The sequence below is a fragment of the Antedon bifida genome, chromosome 2 (genome assembly GCF_963402885.1).
Source record: "Antedon bifida chromosome 2, ecAntBifi1.1, whole genome shotgun sequence".
Lineage (NCBI taxonomy): Eukaryota > Metazoa > Echinodermata > Crinoidea > Comatulida > Antedonidae > Antedon > Antedon bifida.
In genome coordinates, this window is record NC_136227.1 from 35,514,792 (window position 1) to 35,540,170 (window position 25,379).

At 32.7% G+C, this 25,379-nt stretch overlaps 2 protein-coding genes across 5 annotated transcripts; both read left to right on the top strand.

Moving 5' to 3' along the window:
- Positions 1–1,054: 1,054 nt before the first annotated feature.
- Positions 1,055–8,636, top strand: LOC144834868 (alpha-N-acetyl-neuraminyl-2,3-beta-galactosyl-1,3-N-acetyl-galactosaminide alpha-2,6-sialyltransferase-like). 2 transcript variants are annotated; one of them, XM_078689836.1, is made up of 5 exons: positions 1,055–1,141; positions 3,432–3,758; positions 4,447–4,844; positions 5,181–5,288; positions 6,245–8,636. In XM_078689836.1, the coding sequence occupies exons 1-5, from the start codon at positions 1,115–1,117 to the stop codon at positions 6,531–6,533; spliced, it is 1,149 nt and encodes a 382-aa protein (XP_078545962.1). In that variant the 5' UTR covers positions 1,055–1,114; the 3' UTR covers positions 6,534–8,636. The 2 variants fall into 2 exon arrangements, with proteins under 2 accessions (XP_078545962.1, XP_078545961.1); XM_078689835.1 differs by lacking the exon at positions 1,055–1,141 and adding an exon at positions 2,563–2,674.
- A 432-nt stretch (positions 8,637–9,068) lies between these two features.
- LOC144834869 (pleckstrin homology domain-containing family M member 2-like) lies at positions 9,069–24,882 on the top strand. Of its 3 annotated transcripts, XM_078689838.1 has the most exons (18): positions 9,069–9,246; positions 10,930–11,039; positions 11,510–11,619; positions 11,986–12,040; positions 12,100–12,144; positions 14,035–14,122; positions 14,796–16,441; positions 16,712–16,781; positions 17,183–17,273; positions 17,382–17,446; positions 17,562–17,650; positions 18,201–18,333; positions 18,851–19,098; positions 19,279–19,438; positions 19,720–19,908; positions 22,017–22,127; positions 23,282–23,432; positions 24,232–24,882. In XM_078689838.1, exons 1-17 carry the CDS (start codon positions 9,181–9,183, stop codon positions 23,414–23,416), a joined length of 3,411 nt encoding a protein of 1,136 aa, XP_078545964.1. In that variant the 5' UTR covers positions 9,069–9,180; the 3' UTR covers positions 23,417–23,432; positions 24,232–24,882. The 3 variants fall into 3 exon arrangements, with proteins under 3 accessions (XP_078545964.1, XP_078545963.1, XP_078545965.1); XM_078689837.1 differs by lacking the exon at positions 12,100–12,144 and having other exon boundaries at positions 11,986–12,085; XM_078689839.1 differs by lacking the exons at positions 9,069–9,246; positions 10,930–11,039; positions 11,510–11,619; positions 11,986–12,040 and having other exon boundaries at positions 12,097–12,321; positions 24,232–24,881.
- Positions 24,883–25,379: the final 497 nt, after the last annotated feature.

Here is a 25,379-nt window from a genome sequence, read left to right on the forward strand (position 1 = left end):
TATCTCTATTTGTTATGTATTACACATAACAATAGATGACGTCGATCTGGTATAAACAAGTACTGCTAGAAATGGGGAAAGGGTAACGTTTATAATTACTATTATTAATTTATTTAAAAAATTGGCAAGAGGAAAACATGGGCCAATGGCAGAAGTTGGTTATTATTTAAACAATACAAAGCATATAAAAAGTTAATATTAGTTCATATAAAGATCCAAAACCAACATAAAGCCGGCTACTGATGTGAACATCTACCTACTAAACACTGAAACATCCCTGTAAAATTTAATTATACCATAATAACTTATAACATAGGCTTATTATTATGCAGGCGTGTTGTACAGTTTCTGATCTTGTTGTAAATGTCACATTATGAGTAGGTATTATATTGTTGAATTAAATATTGATTGAGTATTCAACATACACTGAAAAACATTATTATGAAGCGTTGTTATTACCGTAAATCTTCTAATAGTAACCCCCCTTCTAATAGTAACCCACCCTAACAAACAATCAAAGAATAATAACACAGGGTTACAATTAGTAACGGTAGTTGGATATGATGATTTAGCATTTGATGAATTTTTATGCATTACAGTATTATATGAATATCTATCTCACGACATAATCGACGCTTGTGTTACTGGCGTTGCGTCTACGTCGTCCTCGCGTTGCGTAAATGTGAACCAAGTTGTCAGCTTTGTTCTCCGACTAGGACGCAACGCCAGGACGTAGACGCAAGCGAGTTGACCAATGACAAGCGACAGTTCGAATAATCCATCGCTTCTCATTGGTCAAATTATTTACGCTGCGTTGCGTCCTTGTATTGCGTCTCTAGAGTGTGGAGTACAAAGCTTTAGTAATTTGGACCAATCACGACGCGCGATGGATCGTCCCTAAATCCGAACTCAGCGTCAGCGCATCTTCAGCTGTTAAATCATAAACCGTGGGAGAAAATCAATAATTCGAACCTGGTCAAACAAAACGTAGGCCTATGCATTTAATCATCCATCGTAATCAAAATGAATCACTAAAACGTGTACAATATAAAAAGCTACTCATATTGGCATTAACATTCAGGACTCATGTCGACTGGGGAAGAATGTGCATGCGATGTCATTTATAAGGATCATTCAAAGAGTAAATATATTGATTATTTGTATTTATAGTATTGATAACTTGTTTTTCTCTGAAGTGTTACTAGGTCTACTGTACTTCCGTTTATGGGATGAGGCAAATTGATGGGAGCCTGGAACGTTAGGAGATTGAATATTATTTCTGACTAAAATGTCCCGACTCACGAAAGTAAGCAAAATGGCTACTGCAGGATTTATTCTTATTATAATATGAATAATATGAATATAATTTTTTCGTAAATATTCATCTAATTTAAGCCATTTGATGTGTAATATTAAAAAAATGATCATAATTAGTATAAGTTAAAACATAGGCCCTGCGCGTAGGACTCAATGTAGTCTCTGTAGTGTCATTTAATGTATTTTATTTTAGATGAGATTAGAGAGGTTCTTTTAATGTTGTTAAATTAAACGTTTCACTTTAAACTGACGGACGTGTAGTCTTCTATCGCCGGAACATGGAGCTAATTTATCGCTCCATTGCCGGAATTTCTAATTATTTGCGTGTCTCAGAGACCATCGGAGCTCCGGTCACACGTCAGACCCTTACAACCATTTAATTTTTAATTTAATTTAACTTATTTTACTCAACAATATTTTACGAGGGTGGTCTGTTTATACCTAAAGGTGTAGGTCTATTGCCCCAAACATCGAATTATTAATAAAGATGAAATATAATGCTTAAATTCAATTTCATTGACTATTCCAAATTAGTATAATAGGCACATGGAGGATGGTACGCCTATATAATTTCTTCAGATTAATTCCTTTTTTCGATCCAATTTCGGTCAAAGTGAATACTTCTGTGACAACAAAGACTGCATATTCAACCATGGAAAAATACCTCCATGATTCAACTAACTAATTATCAATATATAAAATATTATATAAACATCGACTGTGTACTCAGGTGGTAAAATTGGTATTCCGGACTAATTTCGAATCAAATTTAATTATCCGATTAAAATTTAATCCATAATATCCATAAAAGGTTCTGTTTGAACGGATGCCTAACCGATGTCGCTCGAGAAATAATTATCAATGATAATCATGTCATCCAAATAAAATTATTTTTAATTTAATGATATCAGGGAGGTAGGATGCATCCGGGTCTATGATTATGTTCGATCTGTTTATCCTTTGATCCAAACAGGGAGTTAACAATCGAAAATAAAGATGAAACAATGTAATTAGTAATGATTATGTGCACTTGAAATTAAAACAATAATATTATCCGGTAATTTGTGTCATTGCTGTTGTTTTACCAGTACACTTTCTAAATCTACAATTTTAATTATTGTCCCTTGTGTTTTAAATCCTTAAAAATAATATGATCTTAAACCTTGCTAAAAGCATGGTGGCGCTCTACTTATTTATGACGTTGACGTATAATAGGCCTCCTACGTACCGTACCCGGCCACACAGCGCAAATCCAATGACGCGTACACCATGTCAGTGTATAAGAACATACTGTATTATAAAATGTACTTTCAAAATAAACACCAATGATTATTAAAAGTATAGTTTTATTATGGAGGTGAGTTACTTACTGTCTTGCCTAGAAAGGCTAGTCTACTAGCTAGGCCTACTACTTAACTAGTCTCTCTAGACTCTAGTCTAGTCGGTGGCATATGCTAGGCCTAGACTATACTAGAGTAGTAGGCGGATATCAGCTGAGTATCTCTCCACTATCACTCAGAGAGCCACCAGTGACCAGGCCTCTCTCTAAAAAGTAGGCTAACTAGAGGCGTCGTGTAAGGCGTGTGCGCGCTGGTATCCAGCTCTGGGGACAGCTGATGGGACGAGGACTCGTAGTAGCTATAGTTACTATTTATTACACTAGCGCGCCGCCGACTCGTATTTGTCAATTTATAAGCTAAAACCTTTATACAGTATTTTTTGGATTTTCCGGTATTTTCCGTTTCTTTTTGTTTTTCCGGTTTTTAGTTAAGGCGGACTGCTAAATACACCACCTGTATATTATTATTATCTACTGACAGTATCAGTAGTGAACATTTTTTAGTTTAGTAGCCTATATTATATATATACAGTATTGTGATTGTGATGCTTTATTTATTAATAATTATTTATAACTAAATTATTCATACTACTATAATGTGTATTCATCCTAGAGTAGAGGGCGCTACTAGAGTAGAGGGCGCTACTGCAGTAGCGCCAAGTAGAGGCCTGATAGCCAGCTAGTTTGGCAAAACAAGGTCCTACCTAGCTGCAACATACATGATGGTGGCTATAGCATATTTCTGATTTTTACACATGCTCTTCTTTCGTTTCAGAACAAACAAATTCTTCTATATACATTGGTTTGTTATGGAATATTTATGATATGTTTTTGTATGTTCTACACACAACAGTATGTCAACTCACATGCCAAAGTACGATCTGATTATTTGAATGCTAACGCGACCTCTCTCTTACTCACAAAACTATATCATATACCTGCTCAAGAGGACAATTTTCTTTATGTGAATAAAACTTTGATAAAAACAAAAGAAGAAAATGAGAAGATATTAGCCAACAACAGTAAAGTAGTAAAGCCCACAAAACCACCTGAAATCATTTCTGTCAGAAAATATTACATATCTTTAGCAGATAGTAAACAGGTAAACATTATTCTATTCATGTATGTAATAGCAAGTTTGTTAGATCGCTGTAATTTCTTTGTTATTGTATTTATATCAAATGTAATCAACCAAATTTCATTTGTATCTTGTTGTATAAATGACAATAAATACTATCATATCGTATCGTAATTATTCTAAAGATCATGATATAGAGAATGGACAAATAAGTGTAGTGGTTGTCTGTGCTTACTTCTTTGTAATTATACACACTGTTCATATTACAGTGTTTACCTTTAAGATGTATTGTCCCCCTGAACAAAATTCTTATCAAAATTTTTGTTGAATATGCCATTTTAATGTAACATAATAGTTATCCACTTTGACCAAAAATTTGATCGAAAAAACTGTAATTTAAAGCAAAAATGGTCAAATTGGCTGCCAGCAGCCAGTGGGTTTTTGGTTGAATTTCACCATTTATTTTGTCAATTTATAAGTGAAAACTTTTCATTTGTTTTTCTATGGAAGTGATTAACTTTATTAAAACTACAAAATAACATTCAAGGTCTAATTTAATTAATCTTCATTTTCATGTTTTTGGGAGACAATACATCTTTAATGAACTTCACATAGGAACAAACTATCACAGGTTTATATTAAGTAAGCAAATATAGTAACTGCAGTAGAATATTTTTTACATGATCTCTTAAATTGATTTAATGTTTTTCAGACGCTAGATTACAACTGCAGCGTGTGCGCGCTGGTATCCAGCTCTGGACAGCTGATGGGACGAGGACTCGGAAAAGAAATTGACGCCCACCAATGTGTGATTAGAATGAACAATGCTCCTTCTGGAATATTTCATGAGGACGTCGGAAATCGTACAACTATCCGCATGGGTTCCTTTAATGCTGTGAAGGCATACATTAATCAAAAACATCTGTTTACTGGCGATGCGTCTCCTGATGTTGTTATCACTTGGGGTTTGTACCAAAAGAAGCATGAAGGGATACTAAAGGCTGCCAAAACATTGCCGAAATTGTACCCCAATACCAAGTTCTATGCCGAGTCCCTCAAGGGGGAAGATTACGCAGGTATCATCTTTGAGAAGGAGACAGGTTTGAGCAGGTGCAGTAGAGTTGTTAATTGACATTGTATTGTAGTTTTGTCATAAAAACGAAATGGTACAATGCTGTGATTTAATGCTCCAATGCACAATGAGGAAAACCCAGAAGAAGGCCTTTACATCACATAGATTATTAAATTTTCCATAATAATTTCATTTTGCTGAGGATTTTCCCATAATTGTGAATATTAAATCAAAATTTCAATAACTTTTAATAACATTAGAAAATTACATATTATTAAAGTCTGCTACAGTACTTATTCGTACACTACAGTATGTTAACACTAAAAATGGCAATTGTACAGTTTAAGTATTTTAGTGTTTTTTTTTATTGACAGACAAAAAACTAAGACATGGTTATCAACTGGCTGGTTCACCATGCTTATGACCATTGACATCTGTGACAAAGTGAATTTGTATGGGTTTATACCTGAGGATCATTGCCAGTAAGTAACCCCGCTCCACCAACCCCCTGCCCCCCACAATTTGTGGGTTTATACCTGAGGATCATTGCCAGTAAGTAACCCCGCTCCACCAACCCCCTGCCCCCCACAATTTGTGGGTTTATACCTGAGGATCATTGCCAGTAAGTAACCCCGCTCCACCAACCCCCCACCCTCCACAATTTGTGGGTTTATACCTGAGGACCATTGCCAGTAAGTAACCCCGCTCCACCAACCCCCTGCCCCCCACAATTTGTGGGTTTATACCTGAGGATCATTGCCAGTAAGTAACCCCGCTCCACCAACCCCCCGCCCCCACAATTTGTGTAGCAATTCACGGTTCTGTTCAATCTGTTAATGTAAACTTTTTATAGACATTTATTTTTATTGAAAACTTTAAAATAATAAAACAATAATATAATAGCAAATAGATGATGAATAATTGAACCAGAAGGTACTCACATAGTGACTTAGTCACTTTTCTTCATTGTATTATATGTTTTATATGTCTTCTGGAAAATAAATGAATTGAATTGAATAATTGAAAAGTTAACGGATCCCGAATAGATGTAATCCACGTCTTACTGGGATCTTTACTACTAAATATAATAGAAAACAAACTGTATAATAATGTAACAACAAAACATTAGCATTTATACTGTACAGTAAAGCTCTGTCTACACTATCAAACTTTATATGAAAAATCAATGTGGTGTGCCCATATATGGACATGATGATGTCATACTGTATCACTACCATATTTGGGCATATCACTACCATTTGTGCACATCACACATTTTTTTTTTCAAACTAGTTAGATACTGTAGTGTAGACAGAGCTTAAAGCACTTTGGACCAATCCGCTACACTTGCCAACACCTCATCAATGGCCTTAATCATTATTTAGCTATTTTTCTATTATATAATTAAAGTGTTCTAACTTGTCATTTTGTTTTTCAGAACACATCCAGGTGAGATAAAGAAGTACCATTATTATCAAAGTCCAAACAGCAGCTTGGCCGAGTGCAAGTACTACTCGTGGAACGAAGCACGCAAAGGAACTGGACATAGATTTTTGACGGAGAAAGCAGTTTTTGCCCGTTGGGGTCGACGTTACAACATGACGTTTCACGCACCTTCATGGAACATCACAATGGATGAGAAAAAGATTGAGACACCGTTTATGAAGAATCAGAACAAAGCAAAATTGATCAAGAAAAGGTACCCAGTAAAACGTCGCCACCTATAGTTCAGATTACTGATATTTTACCACTGTTGTCTTTCCCACTGGTGATGCTTTTGTATCTTGCACATCATTTTTTATGCGACTCAGTAAATGTTAGATTATAAATTATTTTTAAATTTAAACAGCATTAATGAGATAGAGTTCATTATTTATATTTTGAGATTTGTAGTCTTCGATTTTGCATTACTGTTGAGTATAGATTTTCCGTTGAGTATTCAATTTATAGCATATTTTGAGTAAGTACAAATAACCTTGCGTTAGATTTGTGTTTGTTTACGTTGGATCGCGTTAGTTAACGTTAGATCACGTTAGTTAATGTTAGATCGTGTTAGTTAACGTTAGATCGTGTTAGTTAACGTTAGATTAGATCACGTTAGTTAACGTTAGATCGTGTTAGTTAACGTTAGATCGTGTTAGTTAACGTTAGATCGTGTTAGTTAACGTTAGATCGTGTTAGTTAACGTTAGATCACCTTTACCATAAAAATAAAAAAGTACTAATAAAAATGTTTTTATTGCAATATGTAACATTAATATTATCAATTTGGACATCTTTTTTTGCATTCCATATTAGGCTTTAATACTCTAGGGTGTTTTGGCCCATTTTTCTTTATTTACTGTATTTTAGTATATACGTAATACAAAGCGGTAGAAAAGCTAAAATGCGTGCATTACAAAAACAAACGAAATAAACAATGCATAAAAATATCAGACAAAGAACACTGAGGGATATTTAATTAGTGTGATCGTTTTACACGATATTATTATTATTATTGTGCAGTTTAGAGTTTCTGTCTTTCGCTATATTAGTGTAAAGTGTGATTGCTTTGTATGCATATAGTTAATAAGTGTATCCCCCATTTGCAGTCGCATTGTGTAATAAAAAGTTGCTTTAAGAGAAAGTCTACAATGACGACCATTCACTCGACTCTACCAATACCATTTGGCTGGAATAATATGTCTGGTTTTCTGAATTTGTTTTTAATGGTAAAAAGGATTTCGGGCCTTTTTGACCTCAAGAAAAGCTAATCCGGTATTTAATAGTAAAAAGCATTTGGGACCTTTTTGACCTCAAGAAATGGGCTAGCGCTGAAAGGAAAGCTAATCCGGTATTGGAAGAGTTGATTGTATTACCATTTTAAATGGACTATTTATTAGGTATTTACAAGTAAACCATTCATTGGTTAAAATAAATTATATTTTTCTAAAAATGAATAGGTAAATTATATTACCTTATATATACTCATTTCTATATATAGTTAAGATATTTTGCTTGTAAGTAAATAGGTAAATTATATTACCTTATATATACTCATTTCTATAGAAGTAGTTAAGATATTTTGCTTGTAAGTCATGAATAGTAGAGTAGTAAGATAATGGAAACTTTTGGAATCCAATAGAAGTTGATACTCTAGCCACTTGAATGTTTTCCCCAAGTTAATAGAGTGGTGTGGCCATATTCACCATTCACACTGAAGCTAAGGGAACACCTACCTTTAAAATTAAAAAACTCTCCTATAAATGCAATTTAAGGGAAACTTGCAAACTTAAATATTTATTGAGTTAAGTGAAATACTTAATATTTAAATATTATATAAGATGTATCTCACTTAAGTGTGATTGGTGAATATGGCCACTGGTCAGCAATAACTGCAGTATAATCATTTTGACATGGTCCCGGTTTCACTTAATCAACAAAGATAGACATTTTTAAATAATATGTTTTACATTATAATTTCATAATGTAGTTTTCAGTATTGTGATTATGCTTTAAAGTAAATAATAATATATATATATTTGGACAAAATATTCAATTCATAGCAATTTAATTACTACTTAATTTAAGTGTAGCATTTATGCTTTAGATCATACATAAACTGTTATACACACATTATACAGTATTGAGATTTTTGTCAACATGCTTTAAAAAAGTTTGTACATTTCATTTAAAAATAATCCTGTTTTGTATATTTTGAAATCTTTTTATTGAGTAAAAATAAGCTAATTTATTATGCAGTAATTAGGAAAAAATTACATTTTGATTTCTTTTTTACAGTTAGTAAGTCGGTATTTTTGTGGACTAATAAATATTAAAATGATATTTTGACTTTTTTGCTATGCTCTTTTATTTATTTAGATTATTTTATCACTTTCAGTAAAATACACTAGTTTGCTGCCATGCCTTCTATGGATGTAGTCTCGCAATAATACGTCTGTGTCCATCAATGCGAGAACATTTTTTTTTTTCACATTAATAATTTTTTTTAAAAACTGAATGGGGTGCTTTACAAAAATATATGTCCTTTATAATAATTAGGTATTTTATTAATATAATAAATAATATTGGGACGAGAGCCTCAGCACTGTTAGCTCTCTGTCTAATATTATAATTATACCTCAATCAGTAATGTTATTTTCGCTGGAAAAACAAGTTCCTTTGAAGAAAAAAACCTAATAACAGAGGGCGTACTTCTCACAGATTTACCTTCTAACAAATAGAGGGCGGCAATCGACAAATCGGTTGTTGTTTTCGTTTCGTGTGAATCGTGTCTCTCGTCGTCACATGAACGATGATAAAAATCACAATATTTGACGTATAAGACACTTAAAATCGAGCTTTTTTGTATTGGAAATCATGGAATGGACATAAAATGTCAAAAAAGCGTGTACAACTAAAGGACCGTATACTCGAAAACGTCGCACAGGCGATCAAAGAGGTATTTTAAACTGAAATATTTTGACAACAATGTCAAGAAGCTAGGCAGACGGTGCTACTGTACTTTCTTCCCTTTCGTGCTAGCTAGGCCTAGTTAGGGCTAGACAAGCGAGTGTACTCTCTCTAGGCCTAGCGGTATTTCGATTGATTGACCTTGTCCTTGTTAACCTTAGGTTCTAGGCCTAAATCTTTGCGCTTACCTTACAGAAAGAAGGTTATGTTTTCATTTATTCATGATTTATTACAATGAATGAATGAATTGCACAATGTCAATAATGTCATTATTAATATTATTATTAATTTATTGACATAATCATTAAATCAAGGCTACGAGGTCTAACTACTGTTCTGTAGTAAACTAGAGGAATTTCCAAAACACATTTTGTTTAAAACACATTCTTTTTTATGACACTAGGCCTAGGCCTAGGTCTCAATATAGCAAAAGTATCTTTTAGTAAAATGAATGTAGGCCTCCTAGGCCTAATTGAATTTTTCTGTCGTTTTTAACCAAAATAATACTTAATAGTAATAATGTGTTCTTTTTTGCTACTAAAAATATACTGTCTAGCAGAAACAGGCCTTTTTATAAATGGTTTTTTCATAGAAAAAAAATTAATAATTTTAATGTTTGATAAAACTATTCTTAAAATAATTTATAATTCTTTTACTCGTGGAAAGAACACCTTTAGTTTATTTTATGGTGAATAATTATAAATCCAATTCATTTTCGTGGACCTGATCATCTTTCCCTTATTTTTAGAATGGGCCGGATCGTCTAATTATGTTGGGCCCGATATCTCTATGATGGGTCCAATTGTCCGTGGGCCCGACCATCTGTTGACCGTAAAGAATTTGCTCCTTGGTTGAAATGAAATCAGTATCAATTGAGTAGCGTTACACAACACTACACCATCTAGGAATTAAAATAATGGTTATTTATTTCCTCCACACTAAGCATAATAACATGTGTGATGATGTTACCACCTGATGCAGCAGCATTCTGTCTACCAGCATGCTTAGTAATTAACTAATGAATATTTATGAATTATTTAAATGAGGTTTATTGTTGTTAACACAATGAATGTGTGTCAAATTACTATTCATGGTTAACAGTAATAATATTGAGTATTATTATCCTTGATCTTGATATGTATTTATACTTTTGCCTAAATTTTTTTTTTCTTTGTGATAATATTTGTTTTGTTCTAAAGGGTCTTACGACTACAGAAAATTACTTGTCTCTGTAAAATCCCTGTAATGTAAATTTTTATATTGCTGAATAAATGTGAATGAATAAATAATGAAGTTGAGTCAATAGAAGGCAAACTTTATATGTCAATTTAAAATGTAATAGGAATGGAAATAGGTAAACTCTGTTAGGCCGTCCGCTGCTATCTAATTAGCAACCATCTTTTGTCTTTCTGTACATACTGTATTTTAAATTTTTTGATAGATTTCCCATGATTTAAAATAAGATAGAGAAACCAATTGTTATACAGTACAGTTGTTATACAGTTGTTATACAGTACAGTATAAATGGAAAGAATGACTAAAAGTAAAACAAACTTGATTTATAAAAAAAAAACAATGAGCAGTTTCAGTTTCAAAAAGATTAAAATCAAACCTTTTATAACAGCTGTAAAATATTTGATAAATTATTGTATTTGGATATAACTTTTTTCAGGTTCAAAAGTTCTACTTCAGTCAAGATTCAGAAGATGTGACGGCAATAACTGACGAGGATAGATCATTCCAAAGATTAGTAGAACATATTGATCATGCGTTTCTACATGGGTTAGTGGAATGTACATTGATTGTGGGGGGGCAATGATGACATGTACTTGTGTTGATTAATCTATATTCCTTTGTCAACTTTTGCGCCCCATACAACAACATACAGTAGAACATATTAATGTTCATGTTAATTTATAAAAGTTTAATTATTTTGAAATGATAAAGATGAGGAAATCTGTGAGAATGATAAAAAGAGACTCAAACCGGAACCTTGTTTACTTTTAACCTTGGAGGAATTGTGAGAAATAATGCACAATGTAACTTGTTATTTTCCTTTGTCAACTTTTGCACCCCATACAACATACAGTAGAACATGATTAATTGTCATGTTAATTATAACAGTTTAATTATTTTGTTTGATATTTACTTGTTATTTTGTTTTGTCATCTTTTGCACCCCATACATTGATTTCTATGTGAATAGCGTGTCATATTATTTTGGTTTATTGCATTATATTTATTGTTTTACAGGTTGCGTGTTATTACTGCTGGATACTGGGGGATGGTTCAGAAATTCACGCACAAAGACATCATATCGGACATCATGGCCCTGAATCGACTGGCAACTGATTTTGGACGAGGTACAACAAGTTGGATTATAAATATGGATTTGAAACGACCTATGACCTATGCATTGATGTCATTGTTTAAGCCTCAAAATCATGAAATGTCCAGGAGTAGAGTGAATAACTATGTTCCCTGCGCACAATCAATTAAACATATCCAAACATGTTTCTCGGTTGTCACAAATTATATTTATTAATATTTAATACAGTTAGTTTTAAAATGTGGCTCCTAGAACTGAGATTGTGTCATCTTTGTTTAGAGTAAAAATAAAGTCTTCCAGTGTTGTTTGTATTTCATTCAACTATTCTTCCAAAGTGAATGAATTTTAAATGATAAGAATGGATTTTTAAACTTAATTATTAATTTTGTTTTCTTTTAAGGTCGTGCATGGTTGTATCTCTCTCTGAAGGAAACATCATTGGAAAGTTACATCAGGTGTTTACTTGATCACCCTAAATTAGTCCAGTCTTTCTATCATGAGTAAGTTACATCAGGTGTTTACTTGATCACCCTAAACTAGTCCAGTCTTTCTATCATGAGTAAGTTACATCAGATGTTTACTTAATCACCCTAAATTAGTCCAGTCTTTCTATCATGAGTAAGTTACATCAGTTGTTTACTTGATCACCCTAAACTAGTCTAGTCTTTCTATCATGAGTAAGTTACACCAGATGTTTACTTAATCACCCTAAATTAGTCCAGTCTTTCTATCATGAGTAAGTTACACCAGGTGCTTACTTACCTAAATTAGTCTAGTCTTTCTATTAATATTATGAGATTAATTTGCTTTCTTTGTGGCAATGTTCTACTCCCCTAGTTTTTTTGTGTGTTTTGGATGTTTTTTTTTCTCGTCTTGTATTGTACATCATGGGTAATTTTGGCCGTGAGGCTACAAGATATGATATTTGTGATATTTATGAAACAAAAAGATGAATAATGATGTTTCCATTCCACTTAAAATCTTGTTTTAAAACTTATGCTGAAATATACAAATTGGAAATTTATTAAATGAACCATTATTATTAACTTGTAATACTACAATATGACAGACCTGTAAACATAATATTATAGTAGTATTAATTGTAAGCTATGAACCATCATTATTGTAATACTACAATATGATAGACCTGTAAACATAATATTATAGTAGTATTAATTGTAAGCTATGAACCATCATTATTGTAATACTACAATATGATAGACCTGTAAACATAATATTATAGTATTAATTGTAAGCTACCTGAGATCTAAACTATTTCTTTCATGGTTTACCACAATCAGTACTGACTAACTAACTAAAGTAACTCTTAATCATCTAAACAGGATATGCAGCTTAACAGTTGTTGTTAGATTTTCCTTTGTATAAAGGACAAGAGGAATATACATACTACTATAGTACTACTACTCATGGTCAGACCTTCTATGAACAGTTAGTGGCCTTGTTCATTGTAGACAAATTAAACAAGATAAGCTATAATTAGTTGAAGGACTAAAATCACACCAAGCATTTGTTCCAGTATATATTAATAATAATAATAATATCATGATTTATATAGCGCCTAATGTTGTGAAACCTCTAAGCGCTGTACATAAACTAATACGATTAAAGGGATTGCAACCATGCCAAGCATCAGCTGCTCAGAGACTATACCATTCAATCCCAAGGTCTAACCAGTTAAGCTACAAAAGGAACCATGCACACATTATTCTACTACCCTTTACAACCTGTAATTATTTAGCAACATTTTTTACTGTAGTCACTTCTTAAACTCAGTCTACACTATCAAACTTTATGTGACAAAAAAATTTGATGTGCCCATATATGGACATGATGATGTCATATCACTACCATATTTGGGCATATCACTACCATAATTGGGCACACACCTTTTTTGTCAAACTAGTTTGATAGTGTAGACAGAGCTTTATAGCATGCAATTATAACAAAGTCTTTTTTTTTTTGGATAAACATACTGTTTACTGTGTTAGTCATTTCTTCATAAACATAAACTTCTACATTGAAACAAACTTAAATGGTAATCATGTTGTATTGCAGTAAAAAAATGTAGTTAATACTGCAGTAGAATAGTTAATACTGCAGTAGAATAGTTTGGCATGATCTAATAAAACTGTTTTGTTTTAAAAATTATTACATGGTCTGAATACAATTCAATTGTTTATAGTACACCGTACACATGTAATCAAATCAAATCTTTATTTGTTCTATATATAAAATGTGTACATGGAAAAATTGTTTTCCTCCTCGACAGAAAATATGGTAAAACATTCACAATTATTTTGAATGAAATTACAATTAAAAACATTCAAATAATGTACACATGTACTGTACACACGTACTTGTACACGTGTTCTAGTATTTCAAAAGTTCACATTTTGCATAATTACTGTATTTGCTATGTTTTTTTCAGAGATGCCATCCTGAGAGATAAGCAGCGTTTGATCCTACTACAAACACTAGTGTCAGGCTTGGACTTTGTTCAGTTTGATCCAGAATTAGTAAGTGGTTTTACAGTACTTTATGTCATTCATATCTTAGTTCTCAAATTTAAAGTAAATCTTACTAATTAAGTATGATATGTGTTCTCTAAAGCGTGGTTCCTACTAGTACGCAACGCAAGGACGTAACGCAACACAAAGTGATCGCAAGCGATGGGTTATTCGAACAGTTACGTGTGATTGGTCAACTCGCTTGCGTTGCATCTAATTCCTTGTGTTGCATCTACATCCTTGCATTGCATCTACATCCTTGCATTGCATCTACATCCTTGCATTGCTAGTGGAAACCACGTTTTAACCATCTAAACAGTGTAGCAACAATGTGCATGTAAATTGGAGAAGTTTAATTACAAATTACATTTATAAAAACACCAAATGCGTAATAAACTTTCCCATGACGTTAAAAAATATATTTTAATCATATTTTATCATAATCAATGAAGGATAACCCACTGCTTGTATTGAATTGTATCCTTCATTGAAAAGGAAAATTATAGGTTTTAATTATAAAACTAATAAAATAAATATTAAAGTCTATGCAAATTTTGCCAATAATCACTCTGATTGGAGAAGTCTTGTTAAGTGTGCTATGTCACAAGACGTTCAGCGTTTGTGATGATTTTCTGATGAATTGTAATAACTGATGCAGTGTACATGGTTTGTTTGTCTCTAGAACAATGCTTACTTGGATTTGGTTAGTCACATGCCACGCTCCGCAACTAAATTAGATGAGGAAAAAGAAGACAATTATTTTAACTATGATACCGCCTCGATCGGAAGTAGTGAATCGGCGTGTGCTACAAACAGTCCAATAGAAAGCAGAGTAAGAACAAACTCACAATGTATAGAATGCAGCGGAGAAACTATTGTCTACGGCGATGATGATGTGGAGACAGACGGTGGAATCACAGAAGAAAGATCAATTAATCAAGAATTGTTAAGAAGTTCATCTATAAGTGATGGAGAATGTAATGTAAAAACTGTAGAAATTACATCAAATCTATGTGAATATGACCAGAACCATGCAATAGACACACAACCAATTGAAGTACTAACACAGTGTTTAAATATTTCAAAGGAGGAGCCATTTAAACCAGTTGATAAACCAGATGCCTTATCTGAGAAAAATGATTTACCGGTTGAAGTGTCAAATACTTCAATAGGAGTTGATAAACCAACACAATGTTTAGATGCCTTATTAGAAAAAAATGATTTTTCCGTTGATGTCTTGGATATCTCAAAAGAGAAACCGTTGAGAAGGGTTTTCAGAGAGGAATCTATTACAGATGATCTCAACGAAAGTCTGGAAGTTATTCATATTTTTCAGAAAAAAAGTAAAAAAGGGAAGCGTAAGAAAAGAAGAGCATCTAAGACTCCTTCCAACAAAGAGACTGTGAGCTTAAACTCTGAAGATGGTACCGTTAGTATGACCAGTGAGGAGAGCTGGTCCAGTACTCCAATGTCTTTCAGTGACAATGTCAGTTTTTCATCATTAGGAGACTCTATACGTGCGGACGATCATTTAAACAGTCCATTTATTCGTAGTGAAAATCCTTCACCCAGCCAATTATCCTTCACAAGAGATAATAATATATTAGCAGGACACTTAAATTCACCAGTAATCATGACAGAAGAAACAAAAGAGAAATCATTTAGTACAGACTTTACAGATTGCAATAATCCTGAGCTTCCCAGGAGATTCAGCACAGAACAAATTAAAGCTGATGAAACAAATAATTTATTAGAAAATAATGTTAATAAAAATAAAAAAATATCAGATGGGGATCACATGCTAGTGGATGGTGGTCACATGCTAGCAGATGGTGGTCACAGGCTAGTGGATGGTGATCACATGCTAGCAGATAATAAAATAAAGACTGATTCTAGATTTGGATATGCTTCCAGTGATGCTAAAACAGATGACAGGTTGGAAGATGAAAAGTCCCAACCAGAAAGAGCAGATACATCATTTGAGCATCTTGTCGAAACATCATTGCAACAGGAGGTTGATAAAAGTCTTCAAGATGGCAGTTATGAAAGCCTCTTTTCAAGTCCAGTTCATCAGAAGTTTGATGAAACTGATAAGCCTTTGAAGTCATCTGAGAACGTTGTTTCAAGTCCAGAACAATCTTCTCCATCTCAGAGCTTCTCTGATAAGGAGTCTTTGCAGGAATCCAGAACAAGTGTTGGCAATGAATCCAGTGTGATGGAACCAAGTGAGACCAGTGATTGTGGAGAATTGAATCAGGATTCTGTCAGTGCATCAGGTGCGGCATCAGTTGCCATCAGCATGCAGCCTGAACCAGACATTGAAATGAAGTAAGTTGATTGCTGCAAATAGCATTCACTAAATATATATATATATAAATATTTTGTTGTTTTTAGTTTCAAGGTTAGTTTTTTTTCATGGTTTTCAGAAGTGCCTTGAGCACTTTGTGGATATGTGCGCTTTATAAATCTTATTATTTTATCTTATCATTTGAGCTTTTGATTTTCGTAGGACCTACCGTAAAACCTTGAAAGGAAGCCAAGTTGTAAAAAGAAGCTCTTTGATTTTGATTTTTTTATTATTTAATTTCTAATCAACAGACTTGACAACAACAGAAAGCTATTTCTTATGCTGGAGATATTCAAGAATGAAAGTGAAGAGTTTAGGAAGGTGAGTACAAGTTTGTATTTTCAATAGTAAAACAAATTTTATGAAATGATATCATGAAATGATGTATGATATAAAGCTTGCTTGCGTTACAATCCCACCAGACTCAAAAGTAATTGGGTTTGGGTATAAGGATTTGATTCGTGTGTTTCTCTTGTGTGTAATTTCTTGTTATGGATCATGTTATGCAATTATTTAGCAAGCATTTTTTGATAATAATACATTTTTGGACAATCATACAAAAATGTTTGAACAGGAATTTCTTTATTTTTTTACAATACATAATTACTACTGTAACTACAGTAAAGTAATTTTTACATGATCCCTTTGCTAGAATGTGTGTTTTCGATGCAAAGATAATTTGAAAAAAAAAAAGTTGATGATGATCTTTTTTATCGTCTTAGATGTTTCACCTCACTACTGGTCATTCTGAGGGCGACATTCAACCAGTCTTTGTTCTACTCACGGACCAAGCTTTGTACTTATTAAGAAAGGGTAAGAATTGCGACGACCTATGACCTATGATCTAGTTTAGACATGCCTTGCAAAGCTTGAAAATATTGACAAATTATTTAGATGATATTTTGGTATTTTGTTTTTCAGGAGACTCTGACTTGTCGTATTCTGTGGAATCAAGAATTCAATACAATGATTTAGATTATATATCGGTAAGTTTAATACTATCCTAAAACTAAAAACATGAAAAAAGAATTCCTCATATTAAAAGGAATTAAATCATTTTATTCATATAAACGATTCATTGAAATATAATTGTGTTGTTAGGTGAGTTTGAATTACCAGATAATTCAGCTGGTCTGTGTGAATAGAAGGAAGCAATACTGGCTGTCAAATGGATGTGAATCAAGCACTAAGTAATCACTGTTTATTTTAATTCTATAAATAGAAATATTATTACAGTCAACTCTCCCAATACCGGCACCTTTGGACTGGCCAAATAGGCCTTGTTTTCCAAAGTGTGGTACAGTCAACTCTCCCAATACCAGACACCTTTGGGCTGGTCTAATATTTCTAGCTTTCCGTAAAGTCTGGTATTCGGAATGTGTTTTAATGGTTACAAAAAATAATTTGGGATCTTTTGTTTCTCAAGAAAACTTGGAAGAGAATTTCTGGTTTTCAGTATTGGGAGAGTTGAAAATATTTGTTTATCACTACTGTCCAGCACCTATTGAGGAGTTCAAAAAGAGGACTATTAAAAATGCATTAAATAAACAAAGCAAAATATTTGTTTTAATGCAATGGCTACACCTATTAAACTGAAACTTGGTTGGGTTACACCTCAACCTTTACTATTGGTTAGTTTGATGCATACATTCTTGTTTTTGAGTCATTTTGGGCTAGGCTGACTAAAAACAATGTATACATTTATCTTTCTATTTCTTACCAGAAAATGTGCTTTTTCAGATATTTTTTAGATGAACTTAAGCAAATCATGAAAGGAGGAAGTCGGACAAAGGGTTTACCGAGTGTTCTCACGGATGCCACCACGCAGAAGATTATGCTTTGCAAGTTTGTTGCGCAACAATCAGATTGTGATGTAAATAATCTCATATTATATCTTAACTTTATACGATAAGCTCCACTATTTGTGTTTAATTTCTCTTGAGTAGTTTCTTTTTGCTGTCTGGGTTTGTTTGGTTCTAGAAATACATCATAGATTAAAAATATTAGTTTAGAATTAAATGTCAAACTGTCATAGGAAACAAAAACTTATATTCCCATCCTTCTTGACTCTCTGAAATCTTACTCCTTAGGACGATCGAAGTATATTGAAACGTCAAGAAACTCAACAGTTCTTTTCAGACCTAATACACATGGTCTACCGCAATGTCAGAGTCTGTAAATAATATGTAAACTTAATCTTTATATATCAACATAGGAAATAAATTGTTTTTCATTTTGTATCAATATAAAATATAATTGGTGAGCAAAATGACCAAATACTAATAATAGCAAAATTACTTCAACAACATTCATAATTGGTTTTTTTTTCTCTTAAAACTATTCCAAAGTATTAGTATAAAATCAATACTCATTCTGCTATTTAATAACAGGTCGCAGATGTTCAAATCCTTCTCTACTCATTGGTCCACTGGGAAGACTTGACCAATTCTCTTGCAGCTGCTGACCTACAGCTATACCGGTCACCTGTGGTCAAGGAGGGCAAGCTAGACTGTAAGGTTCCAAGTTCCAAATTGTTCTACGCCTACTGGAAGCCTTGTTATTGTCTGCTCAAACACGATACGTTTCATAAGTTTGCTCAGAAAGATAGTGATGAGCCTGAGTTGTCGGTGCAATTACGGTAAGTTGAAAATTACTGTATTGGCTGCAAATTACTGTATTGGCTGCAAATTACTGTATTGGCTGCAAATTACTGTACTGGTTGCAAATTTCTGTATTGGCTGCTACTATTGTATTGGAAGAAAACAAACCAATGGTAATGTGTTTTTCTGAAATATAAAATATTGGTATCAATGTTTAGGTCAAATCGTTTCGGCGGATGTCGGCGAGTGCGTAATGGAGATCGACCGTATGCCTTTGAACTCATTCTGGATGATGGCTCCTCACTGCAAGTTGCCTGCGAAAATGAAATGGAAGTCTCTGATTGGCTACAAGCCATCTGCACTATAGTTGCACAAAGTGTACGTTTTTTTTAATTGGGTAAAATATATATATACTGCTGAATGATATATTTTGGTACAGTACAATATTTGTATGTAAAAAGAAAAATTCACATACATTTTTTGGTTTAAAAAAAGAATGAAACATCAAAATTATTCTTATTTTATTTATTATTAATGGTGCATAGAAAAATAACAAGAAACTACCAGTAATATTGGATTTTCAAGAAGAAAAACCCACGGGCAAAAAAAAAAAAATAAAAATAAAATAATGTATCCATCACAACTCTTAATTCTCACAGATGACGTCTAAAATTGAGGGTAACGCGCCTTCTCCCTGCCAGCCTTGTTGTCTAGTCGTGTCGGATACCAAGCTGTTTCTTTGTCACGAAGACTGTCAAACGCAATTCTACCGCATTCTTGGTAGCTGTAATATATGTGACATCACCAGTCTACAGATGGACTATGCACTACAGTCTTATTCAATAGTTGTAAGTATTATATAATAGTTATGTTACATGTTTATTTATTTTGACTATATTTTATATGGGTGATCCATCCAGCTGAAGCTGACCATTAGACAGTACACACACTATGACAAGATAATTAGATCACTGAAAATATAACAGTATAATATATTTATATTTTTTTTTTTATTTTATTCCTTTCATATAATAATATTAATTAATGCAATGATAAATTTAAAAGCAAATTACTGAGGAAATGACAATGCTGTGGGTATTAGTGGCTAGATATCAATGGAGATACAATTAAAATAAGCACTAAAAATGACAATGCTGTGGGTATTAGTGGCTAGATATCAATAGAGATACAAATAAAATAAGCATTGAAAAAATGACAATGCTGTGGGTATTAGTGGCTAGATATCAATGGAGATACAAATAAAATAAGCACTAAAAATGACAATGCTTTGGGTATCAGTGGCTAGATATCAATAGAGATACAAATAAAATAAGCATTGAAAAAATGACAATGCTGTGGGTATTAGTGGCTAGATATCAATGGAGATACAAATAAAATAAGCACTGAAAATGACAATGCTTTGGGTATTAGTGGCTAGGTATCAATGGAGATACAAATAAAATAAGCACTAAAAATGACAATGCTGTGGGTATTAGTGGCTAGATATCAATGGAGATACAAATAAAATAAGCACTGAAAAAATGACAATGATGTGGGTATCAGTGGCTAGGTATCAATGGAGATACAAATAAAATAAGCACTAAAAATGACAATGCTGTGGGTATCAGTGGCTGGATATCAATAGAGATACAAATAAAATAAGCACTGAAAAAATGACAATGATGTGGGTATTAGTGGCTAGATATCAATGGAGATACAAATAAAATAAGCACTGAAAATGACAATGCTTTGGGTATTAGTGGCTAGGTATCAATGGAGATACAAATAAAATAAGCACTAAAAATGACAATGCTGTGGGTATTAGTGGCTAGATATCAATGGAGATACAAATAAAATAAGCACTGAAAAAATGACAATGATGTGGGTATCAGTGGCTAGGTATCAATGGAGATACAAATAAAATAAGCACTAAAAATGACAATGCTGTGGGTATCAGTGGCTAGGTATCAATGGAGATACAAATAAAATAAGCACTGAAAAAATGACAATGATGTGGGTATCAGTGGCTAGGTATCAATAGAGATACAAATAAAATAAACATTGAAAAAATGACAATGCTGTGGGTATTAGTGGCTAGATATCAATGGAGATACAAATAAAATAAGCACTGAAAATGACAATGCTTTGGGTATTAGTGGCTAGATATCAATGGAGATACAAATAAAATAAGCACTGAAAATGACAATGCTGTGGGTATCAGTGGCTAGATATCAATGGAGATACAAATAAAATAAGCACTAAAAATGACAATGCTGTGGGTATCAGTGGCTGGATATCAATGGAGATACAAATAAAATAAGCACTAAAAATGACAATGCTGTGGGTATCAGTGGCTAGATATCAATAGAGATACAAATAAAATAAGCACTGAAAATGACAATGCTGTGGGTATCAGTGGCTAGATATCAATGGAGATACAAATAAAATAAGCACTAAAAATGACAATGCTGTGGGTATTAGTGGCTAGATATCAATGGAGATACAAATAAAATAAGCACTGAAAATGACAATGCTGTGGGTATTAGTGGCTAGATATCAATGGAGATACAAATAAAATAAGCACTAAAAATGACAATGCTGTGGGTATTAGTGGCTAGATATCAATGGAGATACAAATAAAATAAGCACTGAAAAAATGACAATGCTGTGGGTATCAGTGGCTAGATATCAATGGAGATACAAATAAAATAAGCACATACAAAATGACAATGTTATGGGTATCAGTGGCTAGATATCAATAGAGATACAAATAAAATAAGCAACAAGCTAAATCAAAACAATAAAGTAAAAATGCCAGAAACCTTCGGAAAACACTATTCCATCATCTTATTCAATAAGTTATAGTTTAATGGTATAGTTAATTTAATGTATATTACTGAAGTAAAACAATGAATCTACTGCAGTATTAATATTAATCTTGTAAATTTTCTGCTAGAAATTTAATGACGGTGAGGGCGACAATCCATGGGTGTTTTATTTCATGAGCGCAGCCGAGAAACAGAAGTTTGAACTTGCGGTCAGTGATGCGTGGCAGAAATCAAAACAGGTTTGTACACGTTGAAATCCTCTTTTGTCCACACTGCAATATGCCCATATATGGATACGATGATGTCATATCACTACCATATTTAAGCATATCACCACCATATTTGGGCACATCACACCTTTTAGGTCAAACTAGTTTGATAGTGTAGACAGAGCTTTACATTGAGCAGTGTTTTACCAGTTGCAGCAACAGCAGGATGTGCATTATTTATCTGTAGGTAGGCGATACAGAAATCATGAATTGATTAGTTGTGGGTTAATTTTTACTTCATTTTTCATGTAATTCAATATTTAGTACGAAAATATAAAAAATTATCAATGTATGTTTTCTGTATTGTTTACCTACAAAAGAATATATTTCATAATGATGGAATGATTGCAGGAATATAATTTTATTTCAAACTAATTTTTTTTTTTACTTTTAAAATTGTGATTATATTGAACATTTTTGTATTTGTTTTTCTTTTTTGTAATTGCATGTAATGTATTTAATGTAAAGTTCCCTATTTTACAATACATCCATATTTTATATCTGCTATTTTTGTAAGCCTGTTTTATCATGTGAGCATGCTCAAATCAAGATGTCTATATAACCACTTAGGCTGCTGTCTTAAGACACTAAAGTTTGTGCTTAATAAAGTAATATCTATAGGTGCATTAACGCCTTCTGATTGGTCAGTGCTTGCTGGATCCATATCACTATATCCATATATATCGAATGTTGATCTTGTCATCTACTCTGCTTTTAAGTTTGTGTCTTAAGTTTGTATCTGCTTGTAGACCTAATTGATTTTCTATGCCTGTAACAAGATTACATATAAATTTGTTGGATCCATTTATTTAAGTAAGGGGTTAACTTCTTATCCTAAACAAATATTGCATGCTTTAGATTCTAGCCTTTGTTTTCACAATAGATACAGTAACAGTAACTTACGACATAGTTATTACAATATGTTTTAAACAAAAAACACTTTAAGCAACATTACCATAACCAAGAAGCCAGAAGTTAAAGAACATTAGGTTTAAGTTTAGAACTTAATTTCACCATTTTTTAGGCCGTCAACCTCATCCCCATTTCTCCCAATTTTAAAAGCCTAGATCCACGACTGTACCTATAAACAAGATTCATATTATTTTTAACTACACCTTTTTCAGGCTGTTTTGCCTATTAAACCCATTGATGAAGACAAAGTCAAACAACGTTGTCAGGAGTGCTTTTTATTAATCCAGTCGTCATGGCAACGAAGTGATAGTTTACTTCGGGGAAGAGTGGGTGGTAATATATGGTGAAGAAACAAGAAATGAGGTATTCTTCTTTATTTGATTACTTATTGATTTTATCTTATGCATATTATATATCAACAATATGTCACATTTTGATTTTTTAAAACATGTTATCGATTTTATTCTTCTGCACATTAACAGACAAATTGCAGCACTTAACATTTACATTGTGTGTTGTGATTTTATGCATAATGTTGAATACCTTTTGAATAAATTATATCTACAAATGCAGACGTCTGTTGCATCTAGAATCTCAAAGATTTCTGTCTCTAAAAAATGAACATGTTGCAATTATTAAAAGATTTAATGCCTAATTGTAAAAACTAAAATAGTATTGTACTGCAAATATTAATAATAATTATTATACAAATAATGAATGTTTATGAGTGTAATGTTACAAATAATGCCATGAGGTGAATTGGTTTATATTTCAACGAGGTGAAATATAACTACTGTAGTAGTAGTACGACCAAACAATCCTAGGCCTAGCTAGGCTCATGTGACCCACAATCGTCCAATCAGAGGTCAAACAATCCTACGCCAGGCTCATGTGACCCACAATCGTCCAATCAGAGGTCAAACAATCTTACGCCAGGCTAGGCTCATGTGACCCACAATCGTCCAATCAGAGGTCAAACAATCCTAGGCCAGGCTAGGCTCATGTGACCCACAATCGTCCAATCAAATGACTGGAATTTATGTAGGTGTTATATAATATTTATTAGAACATACAGTACTTTATTCTATTGTCAATTATTTACTAGGTATCACACAATAATTTGAAGAATGTATTGAATGTTTTTTTTCTTTCCATTTTGTAGTAAATGCAAACAACGCACAGAGTACTGAGTAATGATGAGGAAATCCTGCATATTATCCAACACACCTTTACATACATCACTGTGTAGTACAGCTACGGATTGTTATTTATAATTTATAATAGGTGCTATATAAATATTTAAATCATGCCTTCTCATTACCAAATATTGCTCTTTTTGTGGCAATAAGATATCTCGACTAGAAAGTTTAAAGAATTATCAAGAATAATTATTTAATTCATTTTTTTCTGTGTATGTAACTCTTGGCATCGGTTGCATCGGCAAGATTTATCAGTATGAATAGCTTCCAACTGGTGTTAAGCTCTGTCTACACTATCAAACTTTATGTGACAAAAAAATGTGATGTGCCCATATATGGACATGATGATGTCATATCACTACCATATTTAGGAATATCACTACCATATTTAGGAATATCACTACCATATTTAGGAATATCACTACCATATTTGGGCACATCACATTTTTTTGTCACATAAAGTTTGATAGTGTAGACAGAGCTTTAAAAATGATAAAAAACAAACACTTGTCTAGTCTTGGTAGGCTAGGCCTAGCCACTAGAAATATTAAACAAGAGAAAGTATAACAAATATATATGTTGTGAATTTGATTTATTTTTAGATACATCTTACAGTATACCATTATTATGATATTATGATTAATATTGTTGATTTCTAGATAATGGAGAACACTGCCCTCAACTCGTAGTATAATTTATTTATTTCTTGTATAAAATTAACAAAATATCGACTTACTTAATATGTATTAAGGGAGCATGAGCAAAACAGATTATGTGATTCTGCGCTTTTTTTAAATATAAGGGTCGAAATTTGGCCATTTTTGAAAAATATCCTGTACTTAGTACAGGGATTTTTTTTTAAATGGCCAAAATATGAGGTTTTTAAAATTCAATTATTATGCAATAATATGGCTATACATGTGCATATATTGCTTTGTATCATCTTATAGAGCCATATTAACCAGTTTTGTCGAAAAATAACAAGGTCGAAATTGAGCCATTTTTGGAAAAAATCTGTACAGGAATTTTTTCAAAAAATCCCCAAAATACCGACTTTTTGAGGTTTTTAAAATTCAATTATTATGCAATAATATGGCTATACATGTGCATA